This window comes from Hordeum vulgare, chromosome 6H (genome assembly GCF_904849725.1).
Source record: "Hordeum vulgare subsp. vulgare chromosome 6H, MorexV3_pseudomolecules_assembly, whole genome shotgun sequence".
In the NCBI taxonomy this organism is placed as follows: Eukaryota; Viridiplantae; Streptophyta; class Magnoliopsida; order Poales; family Poaceae; genus Hordeum; species Hordeum vulgare.
The window spans coordinates 482,699,444-482,717,999 of NC_058523.1; the positions used below are offsets into that span (position 1 = coordinate 482,699,444).

Below are 18,556 nucleotides of genomic sequence, written 5' to 3' on the forward strand. Positions count from 1 at the left end.
ACTTGAAGAAGGGATATGACTGATGAAATTCATACTTACGTCACAGTTGAAAAGAATTAGAGATCTTCGGGAAAAAAAATTAGAAGAGCCGAGAAAGATCCTGGGAAAGAACCTGTGGGTTATGGGCCCACTCAAAGAAACCATTGTTGGAAGGATTTCTTAGAAGAGAGATATTGCATCGGTACAAATGAAAACTAGATGAGGTTAGCACCTCGAAATAACTGAAGGATTGAAAATCAGAACTTCTGAAATATCTTTAACACTCCGGATAGAAAGAGAGAGGAATTAATAAACAAGATAGGCTGAAATAATTTCCAACGCAGGAACGAATTAATGGTTGAAAAGGATATGATGACCATGGATAACTGAACTGAATTCACCGGTAAGGATGACAAGAATGAATAAATATGAACATGAAGCTCCTGAGAATCTTCACAACGAATCACCGGGTAAGAGAGAAAAGAACAGACAGCGGAAGCACAATGAAAAGAAAACTCTTGGATGAAAATTGAATTACTCAAGAAAAGGGTGGGAGGGCGGGGAAAAACAAAGACAATGTGGGACAGATGAGACGAACTCCGGAATAAAATGAGAGAATGAACTTGCAAAAATTGGAGAGGATTGAATCCACTTGGAGAGAAACACACCGGTTGAAAAGAATTAACATGACAACTCCGGTTGACAGAATTGATAAGACAACTGATTGAGCAAAAGAATTTGCATTCACATAAAAAATATGAGAAGACCTCTGGGAAAGATCTGAATCACCATTTGACATCGAAGCAACACGAATACCATATTCAACAAAACAAAGGGTGAGGCTTATGAAACAAGCCAGAACAAACACATGAGAAATATTTCGTCCGATATGTTCATGGACAGGATTGCACGGGCTCGATTTTACAGTAGCCATCAAGTGCAAGGCAGTGCACCTGACATACAAAGCATCCCCGAGTCGTAGCAATCTACAAGGACTCTTTAAGACACAAAGTGTACCGCTGTAAGTCGACCGTGAACAAACGAATCCACTAGATGTCGAACCCCAACCTAACATCATGCATTTGTTGAAAGATTGTCCTATAAGCAACTACTTGAACTCCCACCTATGAATTCCTGAAATATCTGGTCATGCAATCTGGTACACGGATACAAGGAGTAATTATCACACAACTCCTATACTAACCCGTCACCTGTATCACATCCGTCAACACACAACCAGAATCTATGACCTTCATCTACAACAGACCCTTGTGATCACAACGATACAAAGTATGGCAGTACTCCCGAACAATCTGCACCAGTACTGGGGACATCGGGGTTATCTCGCCACTACTAGTATTGAAGCAATTATGAACATCCTTCGTTCTGAGATACTAAGAAATCTGAATGATAACGATGTGCTCAAGAATCCCCTGGAGCTCAACTCCCCTCAAACTTAAAGCAGATAGGAGGCACCAAGACAGAACTCCGTCACATCGGCATCATATAGATTCCAAAAATATCCGCGTGATCCTAAAAAAATTGAGTGAGAAGAGGAGTAGAATTAAATTATTACGTCAAGATTCCTCACCAGAGCATAGAAGAGGAGAAAAAACAATCCTACTCTCCGATATATAACTAGACTCAAATCAGTTTTCTACTAGACTCGACTCGGCCAAGTTCGATCAATCAAGGGGGCTCCTAGGTCGGTACTGCTCTGATACCAACTTGTCACGCCCAAGATGCGACCCTATCCTCAATTTGGCATGAAGGCCTCTTCAGGGATAGAAGCGCATCTCGTCGTGTCGCAAGAATGGATATCGTTACAAGTACATGTACTGAAAGGAAGAGATATATAATAGAATTGGCTTACACTCGCCACAAGCTACATCAGAGTCACATCAGTACAATACATAATCATCAAGAGTAAGAGCAGGGTCCGACTACGGACAAAAACAAACGATAAAAGAAGAACGACGTCCATCCTTGCTATCCCATGCTGCCGGCCTGGAACCCATCCTAGATCGATGAAGAAGAAGAAGAAGAACAAGCAACTCCAAATGAACAATCAACGCGCTCGCGTCAAGTAACCTTTACATGTACCTGCAACTGGTGTTGTAGTAATCAGTGAGCCACAGGGGACTCAGCAATCTCATTTCCAAAGGTATCAAGACTAGCAAAGCTTAATGGGTGAGGTATGGTTAAGTGGTGGGGTTGCAGCAGCGGCTAAGCATATATTTGGTGGCTAACTTACGAGTACAAGATTAAAGAGGAGGAAGCTCTACGCATATCGGACGTGACTACTGATGATCAAATGAATGATCCTGAACACCTACCTACGTCAGACATAACCCCACCGTGTCCTCGATCGGAGAAAGAACTCACGAAAGAGACAGTCACGGTTACGCACACAGTTGGCATATTTTAATTACGTTAACTTCAAGTTATCTAGAACCAGTGTTAAACAAAGTTTCCACGTTGCCACATAACCGCGGGCACGGCTTTCCGAAAGATTTAACCCTGCAGGGGTGCTCCAACTAGTCCATCACAAATTACCACAAGCCGCATAGAAATCCTCAATCACGAAGCTCGCGATCTCGTCGGATTCCCTAGTGGAAAACCTCAACTCCGAGTTTACCCAAAGCATCACCGGAATACCGAGGCACAAGATATTTCGTCAAAGGTAAAACTAACCCAGCAAGGCCGCCTGACGTGTCGACGATCCTGATAGGAGTCGCGTACCTCGTTCTCAGGACACGACGGATGGGTCACACTAGGAGATACCAAACCTCGGGTTGCCCCGCGGTGGCCCCGTAGTCTGCCAATTTGGACCAACACTCATGAGGAGCACTGGCCCGGGGGTTGATTAAGTTATCCTCGGGGTCCGGAAATACCCTATGCAATTTATTAGGTGTTTAGGCAAATGTAGTACCAAAGTTGGGTCTTGCCATACCAGTCTTAATCTAAAACGAATTATCAAGGGGGTCCCCATAACAACCCCGATCGTGTTAGGAGCGCTCATTTATGGAACATAACACCGGTAGCCGGAAACTAAGGGGGCAAAGGTGGAACAAAACACCAGGCTAGAAAGGCCGAGCCTTCCAACTTTTACCAAGTATATAGGTGCATTAAAAATAATTAGCATTTAAATATGGTGATATAACAAGGAACCCATGTTTCACATGGAAGCAACTGCACCTGCAACTAGCAACGCTACACAGGGTTAAGCAAGCAGTAACATAGCCAATCAGTGGTTTGCTAGGTCGAACAGGTTGAAGGTTTCATGGCATTGTTGATAGGCTAATATTTAACATGTGGTAGGCAACGAGACGTAAACGGTAGCAACGGTAAATCTAGCATGGCAATGATAGTAATGGTATCTGGGGAAATGATCATCTTGCCTGATATCCCGCTTGGAAGAAGAATGTCTCCGTGAAGCAGTCGAACCGACATAGTCGAACGAGTCCTCACAATCCGGCACGCTGCGGAACTCTATCGAGATGAAGCAAACCGGAGACACAAATCAACACACGGAATTCACCACACGATGCACAACACAAATGGTGCATGAGCAGCTGAATACATGCAAGACACGGCATGTCAAATCACACAATCAAACACTACACATTAAGTGAAGTTCAATATGCAACGAGTTTCATATTGACGAAACTCCACGTTAATTATTTAGTTCTATCCCGATTATTTACACGGCAATATTAATGTTGTCAAACATGTGAAGCGGAAATTACACTACCTATCTAGACATTTTAAATGAGGTCGGAAATGACATATAGCATCTCCGAAACGACCTCACATGTTAATTTACAATTATGTCCAGATCTTAACTAATGAATTTAGTTAGTTGTTAAACAGCAAAACAAATAGGTTCACGTGATTCTACGCGTCAACGCAAGCAATCTACACATAAAGCACATCTCCAACGAAGCTACGGATCAAAAGTTACAAGCACCGCAAGATATGATGGCATGAATGCAAAATGTGTGCAACGACAGTCACGAGCAATTCAAAACATACAAACAGCAAGAGAAAATGAAACTACAGAAGATTCTAAGCAAGTTTCATGTAGGACACGATCAAATCGGAGCTACGGTTCATCAACTACGAGCAATACAAGAAAACACTACAATCTGCCAAAAACAGCCACACAACATTTTCTACGCCCCACAACTACGGCTACACAACTCCGATAAACTCAAGCAAGGCATGGCACGAAAGAGGGCAAGACGACTACTACAAACAACTAACATCAACTAGCATGGCAGCATGGATCACTAGGGAAAGAAGACACAAAATAGCATCCCACACACTATTTCAGACTTAGTGAAAATAACACCTCATGAAAGTGCAGTTTTCAGCCTGAAGCAATATTGACAGCAGCAAAACCTATATCTACAGGACTCCAAATGGCATGAAAATTTACAACAAGCTAGAGAAACACAAGGGGTACAACTAACTCCATTTGACCAACCTCAAAAGAGCTACAGATCACAAGATGCAAGCAAGACAAGACAGCAACACAATATAACAGATTCCAGACTTAGAAATATTTCAGCTCCTCCAAATCAGCACTATTTCTAGCAACTTGAGAGCAATCAAACCACACCTAAACATGCATTTCTATTGCAACCAAAAATACCAGGGGCTAGTCTAAACACCCAAGAACAACTTCCTAGTTGACAACTCCGTCAAACGAAGCACGGAATAAACCCTACGAATTAAACAAAAGGGCATCACGGCAAAATATCGCGCGAAATAACTTACTCAAAAGCTAAAACTAATTGCATAGAAAAATCCAACCTCGGAAACATATAAAATATGTGGGGTTGCAACACAAAATAAAGCCACACTAAAATGCGAGATAATAACCTATACACGGGAAAATAAACTACCGGCAAACCCTACACGCAAAATACAAATGACTGGTCTAAAATACATGGAAAAAATAGTTCCTAGAACATGGGCATTTTGTCTAAGGTACTCGAGCAATCCGGACCGCAAGAAAAAAATAAATACGGGACGAAACAATATAGGACAGCACGTTAAACTAGGCGTTCGGCACGTAAAACTACGTCAAATAAATATGCAAGTTTTAAATTCGTACTCTACGCGCAAAAATACCATAAAACCATATACTACACGCCTCAAACCGACTAACGGTTTAAAAACTACGGACGTTTTAATAACCGTCTATTTCTGGAATTTATCAATTCTGAAATAAAATCCACTAAGCTGTGTTGGGCCGAAAGGGCAAGCGAAATATATTAAAATTGCACTGGGGCGGGGAATAGTCTCACCTGGGCCTCGGGGCCGGCCTGGCCGAGGCGAGGAGGAGGTGGGAGGAGGCTGCGGGAGGATTAGGGTTAGGGGTAGGTGGGGCGCGGAAAACGAGGTAGAGGGGGGGTTGGCTGCCTAAATTCTAGGAGGGGGTCTATATATAGAGAAAAGGGGGGCTAGATTAGCCGGAATTTCGATCCGGATCCAACCGTGCGGTCGGATTCGGACGATTCCGCACGCGGGAATGGGTATGTGGCCGTGTAGGGTGGTTTACCGGAGACGAGAGGGAGAACGGGCGGCGCGGCAACGAATTTTTTTAAAACTCCGACAGACGTCCGACGGTAGACCGAATACGGTGCCGCTACGGTCGACCGTTCAGGTACCAGACGGACTCCGGTCGCGACGAAATTCGACAGGCGGCCTAGCTATATTAAAATAAGACCGCACGTCAAATCTCAACCCGATCAGAGAAAGTTTTACGCACACTTTTAAAACAGGGTTTCGACGATGCCACGGGCGCGTGCGTGTGCGGTCGGGCTTAGAACGGACAACAACGATACCCGGCAACTAACAACGGATGCAACTTTTGAAAACTGGCGGCAACGGAGATGCCTATGCAATGCAGATGATGCGAATGATGCGATGATGATGCGACAAATGAAAATACCCACACGACGAAAACGGAAAGAAAAGGGAATCTTCTGGAACGTCGGCATCGGGCTGTCACACGTGCCCTTCCATCTCCTCCTCTCCCACCTTAACCTCCATGTTCAGATCCGGGACGGTGGAGTTTCCATGGAGTTCTTCTGCAGTCGGCGTCGGGGACGGGAGATCCGGGATGGGACCGTATCCCAGAGGGAAGAAGTGCTCCGGCAGTTCATCCGATGGCGTCGGTGACGGCAACCGCGGTGGTGCGCCCGTACGTGCTCGGCACGGGTGGTGCTGCAGGCAGTACGGTGGAAGTGGTGGCGGGGCGATCCATGGGAGCATCTCCTCTTCTCCGACGAACGGTGCCAATGGCCCTGCAACCAGCCACTCCATCGGAGGGATGGAGAAGGCGGTTGGTGGAGTTGTTGGTCCCGTCTCGTTGGCGGCGGCCGGAGCCGAAGGTCCGGCCTGGTGCACGAGGTGGTTGCCATGGCGTGCATCCCCACGACGACGGTTCTTCCTGGCGAAAAAGTGGCGTCGAGGGCCGCTTGTTACGCCAAGTCCATGAAGGCGACGGGCGGAGTGGTGGTTCTGAGTGCGAGGAAAGCAACGGCGATGGGTTTCCCGCTGGATGAAACGGGCGAAGGCAAAGGCAAGAGATGACAAGTCTTCTCCTGCCATGTTCTCACCTCTTTCTTCTTTCTCCCGTGGTGCTTTTTCTTCTCTTTCTAGCAAAGCAGTGCTGATAACGTGTTTAGGAATGAAAGCAAAAGTGTTGTGCGAATCAATCTTCTGTGTCATTGATCTGAAATATTTATACAAGGATTTGGGACGCGAGTAAAAAGGCGTCTGTACAAAAGGCGCCCGTACGGACGGATGCGTCTGTAGGACGCTTAGATTAATAACGGACTAATCACGTCCTAATGACGGTTCGCTAATTTAGTCGGTTCGTAACAGACACCAAGATTCAACCATAACTCATAGGTTTCTTGAAGTGCATCGAAAGATGGAAGACCGGCAAGCTAATGAGAAACTATGAGATGACCTTGTGGGTCATACGTGGTAACTTCTTGGATGATATATCTTTCATGTATCATTAAGTTTATTTAGAATATTTTTGCTTCATCATGACCCTATGTTGTCTTTGAATTTGAATTTAAGATTTCAAAAATAATTTTAAATGTTGTTAAAATGTTTGTGTAATAGACATCAAGATTTGAATTAATATGTTGCGGAAAATTAGTTAAATTATGTGCCTTGCATTGAATCCTCTGTGGAAATTGAGGCGGTCAAGGTCTTCATTTCCCCCTTTTTTCTCTCATCTTTCGCTCTTTGAGAATCGTCCCTAGTTTCCCGACTAATATTAGGTTTTTCCAGCACACTCAGATATGGTGCTCTGTGGGGGTATGCAAAAGCCCGCCTGGATGCTTCGTCTTCCTTCGGCCACTATATCAACATCGGCTGCCGTAGTTTGGAGATCAACTCAACAGAATCTTCGATATGCCACTTCATTAGTAGCTAGGGTTAGTGTGTGTGGCCGATTCCCTTAGGGCCTTGTTTGATACTAGTGTTTTCAAGGAGATTGGTGGGGATAATCCTCAAGGGATTGGGTGAAACCCCAACCTTCACCCAATCCCTTCAAATCCTCATTTATCTCCAATACACTAGGTAGGGGTAGTGTATTGAGTATTGAAAAAAATGCACTATAATTTGAGGATTTGAGGAGAAATGTGGGGATGAAAAATGTCAAATACACTCGAACCAAATGGTGTTATGGGAAATGTGCGGATTGAGGGGTTTGACCGGGATAATCCACATAAATTTCCTAAAATACACTAGTACCAAACAAGGCCTAGATGTCATATCTAACCTCCAATCGTTCCATTGCCCGCCCTGGGCAAAGTTATTTACGGAGACAGCATCCTGAGCTTCGACAGGATTGTGTTCTTTGTGCCATATTTGCAAGGAAGGACTGGTTGTGAATTGTGTTTCACCTGGAATCCTTTGTGCAGTGTTGTAACAGTTTTGCAATACTAATGACAACTTTGCAATCATTCCTCTTCTTCCACAGACTCCAGATAGTGAGCGATCAGAGAGGTTGAGCCGCAAGCGTGGCGGCCGGCGCCGCCCACCAAGATGGGAAAATTCACTCTGGCACTCTGCTGAGGCGAGGCAGCGGCGGATTTCACCCATGAAAGCACCTCCGTGCCAAGTTCCAGAGAGCAATGAAGCACACATGCATATTTATTTATATACAGCTGAGAAATGAGTAACACCCAGACAAGTTATGTTCTAGACAGACAAGTTATGTTCTAGACTTCTGGGAAATAGATGCCGGGGAACAGCTCCATATGGTACACGAACTACAGGTTGTTATTATGTAAACGACCATACTGGAGGAGGCTGCCATACGTTCTATCACACACACCGACGAAAAGGGCGTCCATGTCCGGGCTGAAGGAGATCCCAGATATCTCGCCAAAGAAGTCCAGCTCTTGCCTTTGGTTGTAATCGCTCTGGGTGTCGAAGATATGGACGAAGTCCGCCGGTTCTGCCATCGCCAGGAACTGCCCGTCAGAAGTGAAGTGGATCGACCTAATGGCCCCAAGGTTACCCTTCAGTACATGGACGGCTTTCGACAGATTTCTCAGATCCCAGACTCGGCATGTCTTGTCTTGGTTCCCGGTAGCAAATGTTCGTCCATCAGGGCTCCAGGCTGATGCGAACGAGAAGTCATGATGGCCTTTCATGGAATGAAGCGTCTGCATCCAGAATACGAAATGATGTACCCACTTAATTACAAATCAGCATTTCAATTTGAAATATCAATCAGAGTTTGGCTAACATGGGATTCTTTGACGTATGGGTTGGCATGGGCTAGTAGTATACCTCTCCTGAATTCGCATCAACAAGTAAACCATCAGGATGGTCCCCCACGGCGAGAACAAGCTTTCTGTCGGGACTAAGCGATGTATGCTGCATTAACAAAATAATAGTAAGGCCAGAGTAAAACAACAAGTGCACTTAGAGCTTTGCACTGATTCCGATACTGGTGTTGGTCTCCGTTTACTATGAATACTATATCGAAAAGGCAGCGACCCAAAATGAGGACATGTGCAAGACTAGCCCTGCAAAAACAGAAGTAGTATATAACTGTATAGTGCTGTCAGCTCTGGCAACAGATTTTTATTCCTTTCTTTTAACACTGCCAACTTCAAGTTTGATACTCCTGTTTTGCTCTTGACATCACACATTCTTGTCTAATTTTATTAGATTGGTCAACAACAGGGTACCAAAACTATGCCCCGCATGACATAGGACATATCAAAATGATTGTAAAGAAGCACACTGACAGAAGCAATGCGACAATCAGAACACTATGTAGTATGTACCCAAAAAAATTGTTCCAGCTTTCCAAAATAAATAGAACTAAAAGAAATAACCATAGGGACTTACATTCACTGGATAATCAAATTGAAAGTGATTGCACAACTGGAATCTCTCCATGTCATAGTCTCTTAACCCAGAGTCATTACTCGATGCCATGAAATGAACAGCGCCACTAGGAGAAAAAACAGAACTGGCATGAACATACACCCAATGAGGCCGCATCATTAATAACGGGGACATGACATTACCTAGAAGTATTGAATATCTCAATTGCATTAGTAAGAGCATTATCATCATGTGATGTTCGACAACAAAAGCTTATCCCTTCTCGATCAAGGTGCTGCATTCCACATCAACATTATATCAACACTGAGAGTTCATAAACATATTAAGCAATTTGAGTACATGCATAACAACATTACATTTTGATTCCAAGGGATTTGAATCAAATTGTCAATCACCATGCCAAATGATAGCACATTCATATGGATTTGATTCAAAAGGTTTGAGTCAAATTGGGTAACATACAGGTTCAAAAAAAAATTGGGTAACAAACCTTGCAGATTAACTCCCCTTGAAATCCGCCAGCCACCAGCAAATTGTCCTTGACTGCCATGGTACTAACTTTAGTCTGAGAAAAACCCTCTAATAGACTTCCTGGGTGCTTCTGTAATAAGAGATCCATAACCATTAATAGAAGAAGAATAACAAGATAAGCTGCAGACAATGTGAAAAATGGAGACAGGCAGTAAAACTACAATCAGGTATCATAGTACCTCCTTTGGTGCCACATGACCATGGACGTTCATAAGTTCAGTGTCCACACCACTCAATGCAGACCAATGAAGGACTGAGTGATTTGACATTAGGTAGACATCATGCTTGGATGTCGCCCATACTAAATTTCTCAGCTGCAGGCACAGTTCAAGTCAATTGTCTGATGCTCTTGACAGAGCAGATCAAATCATTTAAAAAATAGAATGGGCATCAATGAAGGATCTACCAAATGGAAATGGATAGCTGAAACACAGCAACATCACTTATTAACAAGAAATTATCGACAGAGACACATAATCAGGACTTGCAGAGATCGCTGAACAAATGACATTCATATATGGTAAAAGTTTCTCCAAACAGCCACGTAAACTCGAATTAATCCCAAAGATACAAGAACAAGCCTTAGCCCTTATGTTCATGACAACCACCATCTCTTCTTTAACATATGATATTTCATCATCTATGCAATATTTAAGCAGGCATTTCAGAGCTGGAGTATGTTGTTGTACTCACGGCCAGCCCACCTGCGTTCGATGCTGTGCCTCCACATCGGTGGGTGCTGACCTTACGCTCAACCACTTTGCAACTGATTTATCTTTTGATATAAATATATTCAAAGAAACGGTACATCAAAGACTATGAAGGCAATGTATCAAAACGGAAGTTGGATAATAAAGTAACTTATAGTACATCTAAATCTGATTTCATTGGTGAACAATGCAGCATAATCTTATCATAGAGCACAGAAACTTCCGCCTATCGAAAATCGAATAGATACATCATACATAAATGTTTTGCAGATGATGATTATCTGGCAGTGTATCATATTGTGTGCTTGTGTGTGCAATGGGCAGGACTACCTCTTATCTCTTCTTTAACATAAGGGGGGAGGCAGAATAAACCAACCTGGAAATGTAATATGGTTGATTTTACAGATCTAGTATTTTTTCTGAATTCGTAATACATTCCGTCTTTCTCACTCTGTTTGCATTCCTGTTTTAAGACATGTATCAGCTGTTAGGAACACCTAGACAGAAAACTTTGCATAAGCTGTTGAACTTTCTACAAGACACACCTCGGCTGCTGCTTCTCCAGAATTAGGAATGTTTTTGTAGTTTTTGTACTGCTGCAATCTGATCTCTCTGTAATTTTCACGTGTGATAGCCAGCCTCTCCCATTGTATTCCTTGGATGTCTACTTCTTTTCTTGTGGGCGCTGCCCCCCAAGTATCTGGAAACTGACTCTAAACAGAGAAGAAAGAATAACTATTTAGAGCATCACAGCTTGGTTTATGTAATTAACACAATGGTAGATTAGCAAGAAAATCATATTTAAACTCTTGTTGTTCAAATTCAAGATTGGTCTATAAACTTAGCATCTGAGAAAGAGAAATAACTGCTTCTTTATCCTATGTCCAGAATTACAACAAACCCAGAGTGGTTTAGAAATGGAAGACTGAATAGACGAAACAATAGAAGCATTTTACATAGCATGGCAAGAAGTTAGCATGGGAAGAGAGACTTGCAACAGATATCTATGTAGATAACAAAAAGACAGGGCAATGAACAGTACAAAACAAATGACATTATGCAACTGGTAAGGAGGACAAGCTTCATAGATCCAGACGGTAACAGCCTCCCAAGCATAAAATTTCTGCCGTTTCATTCATCCCTCTCAAAACAAGGAGAATGAACAATCAGTGCACCAGTCAAGTCACTCGTATCATATGGTCATATAAGTGATTCATGCCTAGTAATTTGTATACGACAAGCAGAGTACATAACATACTCCTAACAGCAGGATTTAAGTGCCCACACTTGCAGTTCTAGTCATCATAAGGATAATGTTCTAACTTGTGCTAACCCGATAAGAAGTGCATTTAAACCAATATTGCGTAGGCTTATTTTCAACCACGACGACACAGCAATACAAAACAAATGATGGACATACCATAAAGGCACGATCTTCATCATCCAGGTCCAAATCGGAGTCCCTTGGTCCTTGCTCATGGTGCCCGTCGTCCCCCGTGTTGTCGTCGGCGTGGTCATCCGAATCAGAATCATCAAACCAGTCCTCGACTTCACGGCCACGATAAGTGTGCATCGATCCTCGCCTAGGAGAGAGGCGTCACAGACCTGTAAGCAAAACAAACACCACCACCATCAGCAACGGCGCACCCGCCGAACCGACTTGCAAGTCGAGCGAAGACACAGGCACAGCTAGAACTTCCTACACCAGACCACAAATAATAGCAACTGCTAATTAAGCACAACAGCAATTGCCACAAATCCAGCAGTTCTCCGTGCAGCTTCTATTAGCACCACAGCATGCTATACTAGCAGGTTCCGAAGATCCGAACAGTTATACAGATAATCATAAGCAAACACGATGTGAACAGAAGGAAGTCAACACGGGGTGGAATTCGCTAGCACGCGAAAGGGGGGAGACGGATCGAACGTAGAGTCAACAGTCACACAATTAGCAGCGGACTGAAACCAGCGAGAAGGCGATCTTCCGCCTCAAATCGGGCACGCGCATGCCACCGATCTCCGCGCGCCGCCCCGCCCCACACCCTAGGAGCCGCGATCCCAGCCCGCCCACCGTCCAGATTTACCCCTGATCGAGCCGATCGCGGTTTCTCACCGACGGGAAAGTCACACAAGGATCGCCAAAACAACGCCGAAACGGAGGGCGCGACAGGACGTACGTGCTACCTCAGAGACACCGCGCCGCCCAAGCCGAGCGGAGATAGGTTCTCTTCTCTCGGAAGTGTGATGAGAAACTGTTAGCGGAGCGGCTTCCTCCTTTTCTTCTCCCTCCAGAACAGTAGACTATTTTTCAATTTGTATTGATATAGGAGTATTTGCGTGCTCGTTAGTTCAGCGGGAGCGGCGATAACGCCTCAGAAGAACGGTCGTAATCTGACGGGGGCGGCGGGGGCATTTCTTCGGTAGCGTTGGTGTTAATCTGACGGGCGATTGGACGAGGTCACAAGCAACAAGAGTGATGGACTGATAGCAGATCAACGGTCGTAATTGCAGCAGGCTAGACCGTCAATCTTTGGTCGGTTTTTTTTTTTCAAACTCTTTGGCCGAAATGGAGCAGTAGAAAGGCCAAACCCTCAAAAAAGATAATTCTTCTACGTGTATGCATGTTTTCTCGATAAAACAAATATGCATTGGTTGTCATTAACACATCAAGCACATACAACCATGACTGGTACTACCTCCGTCACGGTTAAGTTTGTGTGCATTTCAACAACACACAAGGTTTAAGGCACATTGCATTTACTCTTAACAGCTAATTAGTACTCCCTCCGTTTCTAAATATAAGATCTTTTAGACATTTCACTATGAACTAGATAGGGATGTACATAGACATATTTTAGAGTGTAGATTCAACCATTTTGCTTCGTATGTAGTTCATAGTGTAATCTCTAAAAGGTCTTATATTTAGGAACGGAGGGAGTACTCCGTTGTACTATTTCTATATGCATGTGTAGTGTGAACGTTTTTTTTAACTCATTTTACAGTCGTTCAATAACCACCTAAGTTCTAGAGAATTTACATGCACGCCTTTTAAACCGTGACGGAGGGAGTACTCCCTTTGTTCAGATTATTAGGCCAGTGAGATCCGTTCCTATTAGGACATTGTGATCAAGCCATGTTTTATTTTAAACAAGGGAAGGGACCAGAAAGTCCCAGCTGGCTTTCATTATCATAAAAAAGGTTACAACACTCCATCAAGGACTCAAAAAGAAAATAAAAAATACAAAGCAATCCTTGTAGATTTGCATTCAGGACCCAAATCCATAGAACGAGAGTGCAATTGGGTCTAGAATACACCAGCAACCTTGTCGGAGATGCATTGCCACCATCTGCGGCCAACTACTTGCTGATAAACGAGGAACGGAGTGCCTGCCATACGGAGGTTGAATACAGGAGACTCGGAAATACCCAGCAAATCCTCAAGAGGTCGGCAAACCACCCAAGCCACCTAAATCGCTCGCCTGGATTATCTTCAAGTTGATCTGCGGCTCCGGTCTGCGGAGGTCGAGGCGGCGATAAAAGATAGCGAAGAAGCACCAAAGCCAACAGCAATCCCTGATGAATGCCAGATGTGAGAAACCAAATCACGGATCCTCTCTCTCTTCTCTTCCTCCGCCACCATGAAGGCAAGAAACAGGGGTGAGGGAAACCAGATCGACCCACTCTAGCAAACTGCCGAGCTTATTGATGGAGATTTCGCAAGATCTTCCCTCTCCCATTGTCGTCGACCATGAAAACAGCTGAAAAGAAGAAGAGGGTGAGGTGATGGCGCTGCTCGCGAGCACCAGAGCCAACCTCCACGGCATAACACCGAATCCTAACGGGATAGTGTCAGTCGCCCTATGGGCTAGTCCACTACTAGATCTACTCCGCACAGAGGTCCGACCTCCTCTCCCATCCCCACTCCGGCCGGACAAAGCCACCGGAGAGGGAAATAAGATGATTTGGGGGAGGAGGAGCGACTCTTAAAGAAATACGAGAGGATAGAGAACGGAAGGGGGAATGAGAACCCATGATCAAGCCATGTGGGTGTCACTACTCGATCACCCTCCCATCAATAGTTGATCGAGAGAAATTAATTTCATTATAAGATTCTATCTATTCTTCACAGTTTTGCCTTACCGCCTACTTTGTATGAAATCCATAAGGAAATATCCATTGAACTCAACCTCATGGGAATGGTTTATTAACAACTATGGCATACCCTTGATTTTTTATGTTTTTTTGTAGCTCGGCCAAACAACCTTTCTCACATATTCATGTGTTTTCAATTCATGTATTATTCAACATGTCATGACATCCGGTTCCTATGTTTGTTCTATTACCCTTCTCACATACTCCTGTGTTTTCAATTCATGTATTATTCAACATGTCATGACATACGGTTTCTATGTTTGTTTTGTTATTGTGCTTTGAAAGTCCTCCAAACCAAAAAGATCTCAAACATATCCAAAAAAGGTAAAAGAAACATTATATGGAATATATGTTTAGGGAGACGAGAGTCACAAGACAAACCCTACCCGTGCAAAATAGTGCAAGTTTCACTCTGCATCCACTCTATCATATGAGATAAACGTTTTCGCATGGTGAGGTGAGAAGACCATGGCCCACTGATCATGTCTTTGTGTAATTAGGTATCACTTTTCTGAGTTTTGTGTTTCATTATTGGCAAAAGTACAAGTGTTGCCATACGAAATAAAAAGTTTCTCAGCTCTCTTCCGACCTAGAGTGGCAATCCCAATGTACTGCATGGAGCAAGTGGTTATCATAATCTAGATCGTGGTGTTCTTGGTCCTTCATCGTTGGTTTGGCTATCAGGCCGCAATTTTGATGACCTAGCTTGTGAGGGGTGTATCCCCTACTACTAGATTGCATTCGTCCACACTCAGTTGTTCACCCTGTACCTGGTGACTAGTCATGTGTCTCATGAAAATATGTAAGATTATTTGGTCAAAAAATATGTAAGATTATCACAGTTTTCATAGGTATCGTCTTCTAAGACATGGAACATTATTAAGATGCAAAAGACAAAGCTCGAGATGTTGACTTCAAAGAACCTTGATATAACTTCGAGTGTTTATCAGAGGTCTATGTTGTTGGTGTTCATTTCATTTGTTCGGTCGATTGTTATATCTTTACTAAACATAACCAAATATAGATAGTTGCTTCATGAAAAAGCCAAGGTAGAGAGGCATTAATATGAAGACTAAACTACCATTCATGTTGTTTGCATGGGAGAGAGGACACCTCCCTGTTCAACCCTCCAACTGTGCACTTGTTACCTCCACCAACTCTTTCCTTTTTTCGACAAACCAACTCTTTCCTTTTGACCATTGAAGCATATGCCAAACACAAAGCGAGAGTGTAGATCTACAATGAAGATACTTTTGAAGAGGCCTTGGTTGACTTACACCCAAATGTACTTTTGAAGAGGCCCTAGTTGACTTAGACCCAAATGTACTTTTGAAGAGGCCCTAGTTGACTTAGACCCAAATGTCTTCATAGGTAACATGGGAAGAAGGAGGCGGTGCTGAGAGGCCAGGTGGACAGGAGGGAGGAAGTAAGGATGAGGAGGAGTCACGGGTGATAGTGGGAATCAGGAGGAAGACAACAGGGAGAATCATGCCTGGTGCCGTGTCCTGAGTCTTGAAGATAGATTTGAGGGCTCTGCACCTATGTCGAGAATAAGAGATTGATACAGTGATGAGCTTGACGACATGGTTAAAGAGATTAGGTGGCTCACAATCTCGAAGTACATACAACCCACCAATTCAGCCACTTGACGTTTTTCAGTGCAATGTGAATGGGATGGTCATCGACTCGGCGGGTCTTCTTCAAGTCGAAAGGTGCAAATATTTTCATTGCTCAAAATATCAAGAAGTTGGAAAAACTTCGCGTGTAGAGTGTCCAAAAACTTTATCTTAACTTAAGCACTTCGACACCACCTACATACGGCTGATAATGATGTGTGCCCCCTTTGTGGTTCTGTTGTAGATTCATGGAGGCATGCTCTGGTTGAAAACCATGGTCAAATGTGTGTGGTCTCTGATTGATGAAGACTTGGTTCACCACCTGCGCGGAGCACGGTTGTGGTTAATAGAGCTTGAGAATTTAATGGACAATGAAGAATTTGTCGAAGTCCATGCCACTTTATGGTCAATTTGGTGGGTGCGTAGGAAGGCTGTTCATGAAGAAAGGTTTCAATCTCCACTGACGACTTTCTTTTTCATAACAAGCCATTTAGGCAAGTATATAGCAAAAAAAACTACCACATTACGGGTCATCGTTGCAATAAACTAACACTTTTTTTATTTTTCAAAATCTACCACAAAATTGTTTCGCTGTTCCGAAAACCCAAATGATGAAATGATTTAGAATTAATCTGGTTTAGAATTAATGTTGGTTGTTAACTCACATGTGGGACCCACATGTCAGTGTGCTTTCTCCCTCCCTTATCTTTCTTCTCTCTAAGTTCTTCCTCTCATCTCCCGACCAGCAGCACTGCTGGCCGGCAGCAGCAACGATGGCTGCCGCCGGCACGCAACAACGACGGGCAGTAGTGGCACCGGCGGGCACGCATCATTGTTTTTAAATCCCGTCGCTGTTGGGCGGCAACGAGGCCGACGCACGAGCCGAGGCCCGCAGGGAAGGCGCTCTCGAAGGAGTTCTGGCTGACGTCGAACACCTGGAAGCTCGACAGCAACACGAGCGACCTGGGCAGCGCAACCGCGAAGGCGTTGGAGGAGAGGTTGAGCACCGGCAGCGCCGACAACCGGAGCAAGTCCCCACACACGTTGTCGCTCAGGTTCCTCCCGACGAGGTCGAGCCCGTCGACGAATTGCACCGTACGCCAGTCCACTTGCAATGCGGCGACCCGACGGCCTTCCACTCGACAAGCACACCAAGCGGACAACAATGGACTCGAGCTATCATTAATAACATTTAAAGTTAATTAACATAGTCATCAGTACGACATGGTAGTTTTTCGGAACAACGAAACAATTTTGTGGTAGATTTTGAGAAGAAAAAAATAATATTTTATTACAACAATGACCTGTAATATGGTAGTTTTTTTTTGCTATATACTCTATTTAGATGATCAAGTTGCAACAACAACGAAGCAAAGAGGAGCGTAAGCATGTGAGTCGAGAAGGGCCCAAATAGGTACATCCCCCTGCCCGGATATGTTAAAATTCATGTGGATGTCATTATCGGAGTCATGAGAATGGTGTTGTGCAATATCGGATGTGGACCTCTGATCGCCAGGCATGACATGGTCTCCAAGACCAACCATCGGTGTGCTATACTTTGTCACCAATAGGAGGATAATGTGGACCACATCCTGGTCCAATGCCCATTCATGAGGGGGGTGTGGAATCGAATTCGCGCAATCTTTAGGATGAACCTCGTGATCCCATCCCAGCAGGACTCGATGGTGCAATGATGGAATACGGCGAGGAACACCTTCCGCAAGCGACCGCGAGGAGATTTTTGACTCCCTCTTCATCGTCACCGCGTGGTCACTTTGAAAGCAGAGGAATGCCCGGGGTGTTCGGAAGGAGCGCGCAACAACTTAACCCCACACAATTGATGCAAGAAATTCTCGACAAAGTTGAAGACTAGAAAAAGGCTAGGGCTGGAGATGTACATAGATTTACGAGAGAGTAGTTTTAGATTCCTTTAGGCATCGGTGTTGTTGTTCGTTCTTACCTATGTTCGCATGGGCATTGATCCTTTTGTAAATTACTAGCAAAAGGACCCGTGCGTTGCAACGGGAGAAAAAAAACCACCATCTTCAATGGCGATGACCACATTATGTTTATATCTCATCGCATGATTTCAAAAATTTGTTACCGTCTGGATCTATGAAACTTGTGGCGCCTGAAATGATTTTTTGTCGGCTCCTCTAGGTTTTCTGG

The 18,556-nt window shown here is 44.1% G+C and overlaps 1 protein-coding gene across 3 annotated transcripts; it reads right to left on the reverse strand.

The window, feature by feature from the left end:
- Positions 1–8,148: 8,148 nt before the first annotated feature.
- LOC123402776 (uncharacterized WD repeat-containing protein C2A9.03-like) lies at positions 8,149–12,975 on the reverse strand. 3 transcript variants are annotated; one of them, XM_045096738.1, is made up of 10 exons: positions 12,797–12,975; positions 12,040–12,224; positions 11,165–11,326; positions 10,996–11,082; positions 10,089–10,223; positions 9,869–9,979; positions 9,561–9,652; positions 9,379–9,484; positions 8,812–8,898; positions 8,149–8,684 (listed from the first exon to the last, which is right to left on the reverse strand). In XM_045096738.1, exons 2-10 carry the CDS (start codon positions 12,190–12,192, stop codon positions 8,286–8,288), a joined length of 1,332 nt encoding a protein of 443 aa, XP_044952673.1. In that variant the 5' UTR covers positions 12,193–12,224; positions 12,797–12,975; the 3' UTR covers positions 8,149–8,285. The 3 variants fall into 3 exon arrangements, with proteins under 3 accessions (XP_044952673.1, XP_044952671.1, XP_044952672.1); XM_045096736.1 differs by having other exon boundaries at positions 11,165–11,332; positions 12,804–12,974; XM_045096737.1 differs by having other exon boundaries at positions 11,165–11,332; positions 12,797–12,974.
- Positions 12,976–18,556: the final 5,581 nt, after the last annotated feature.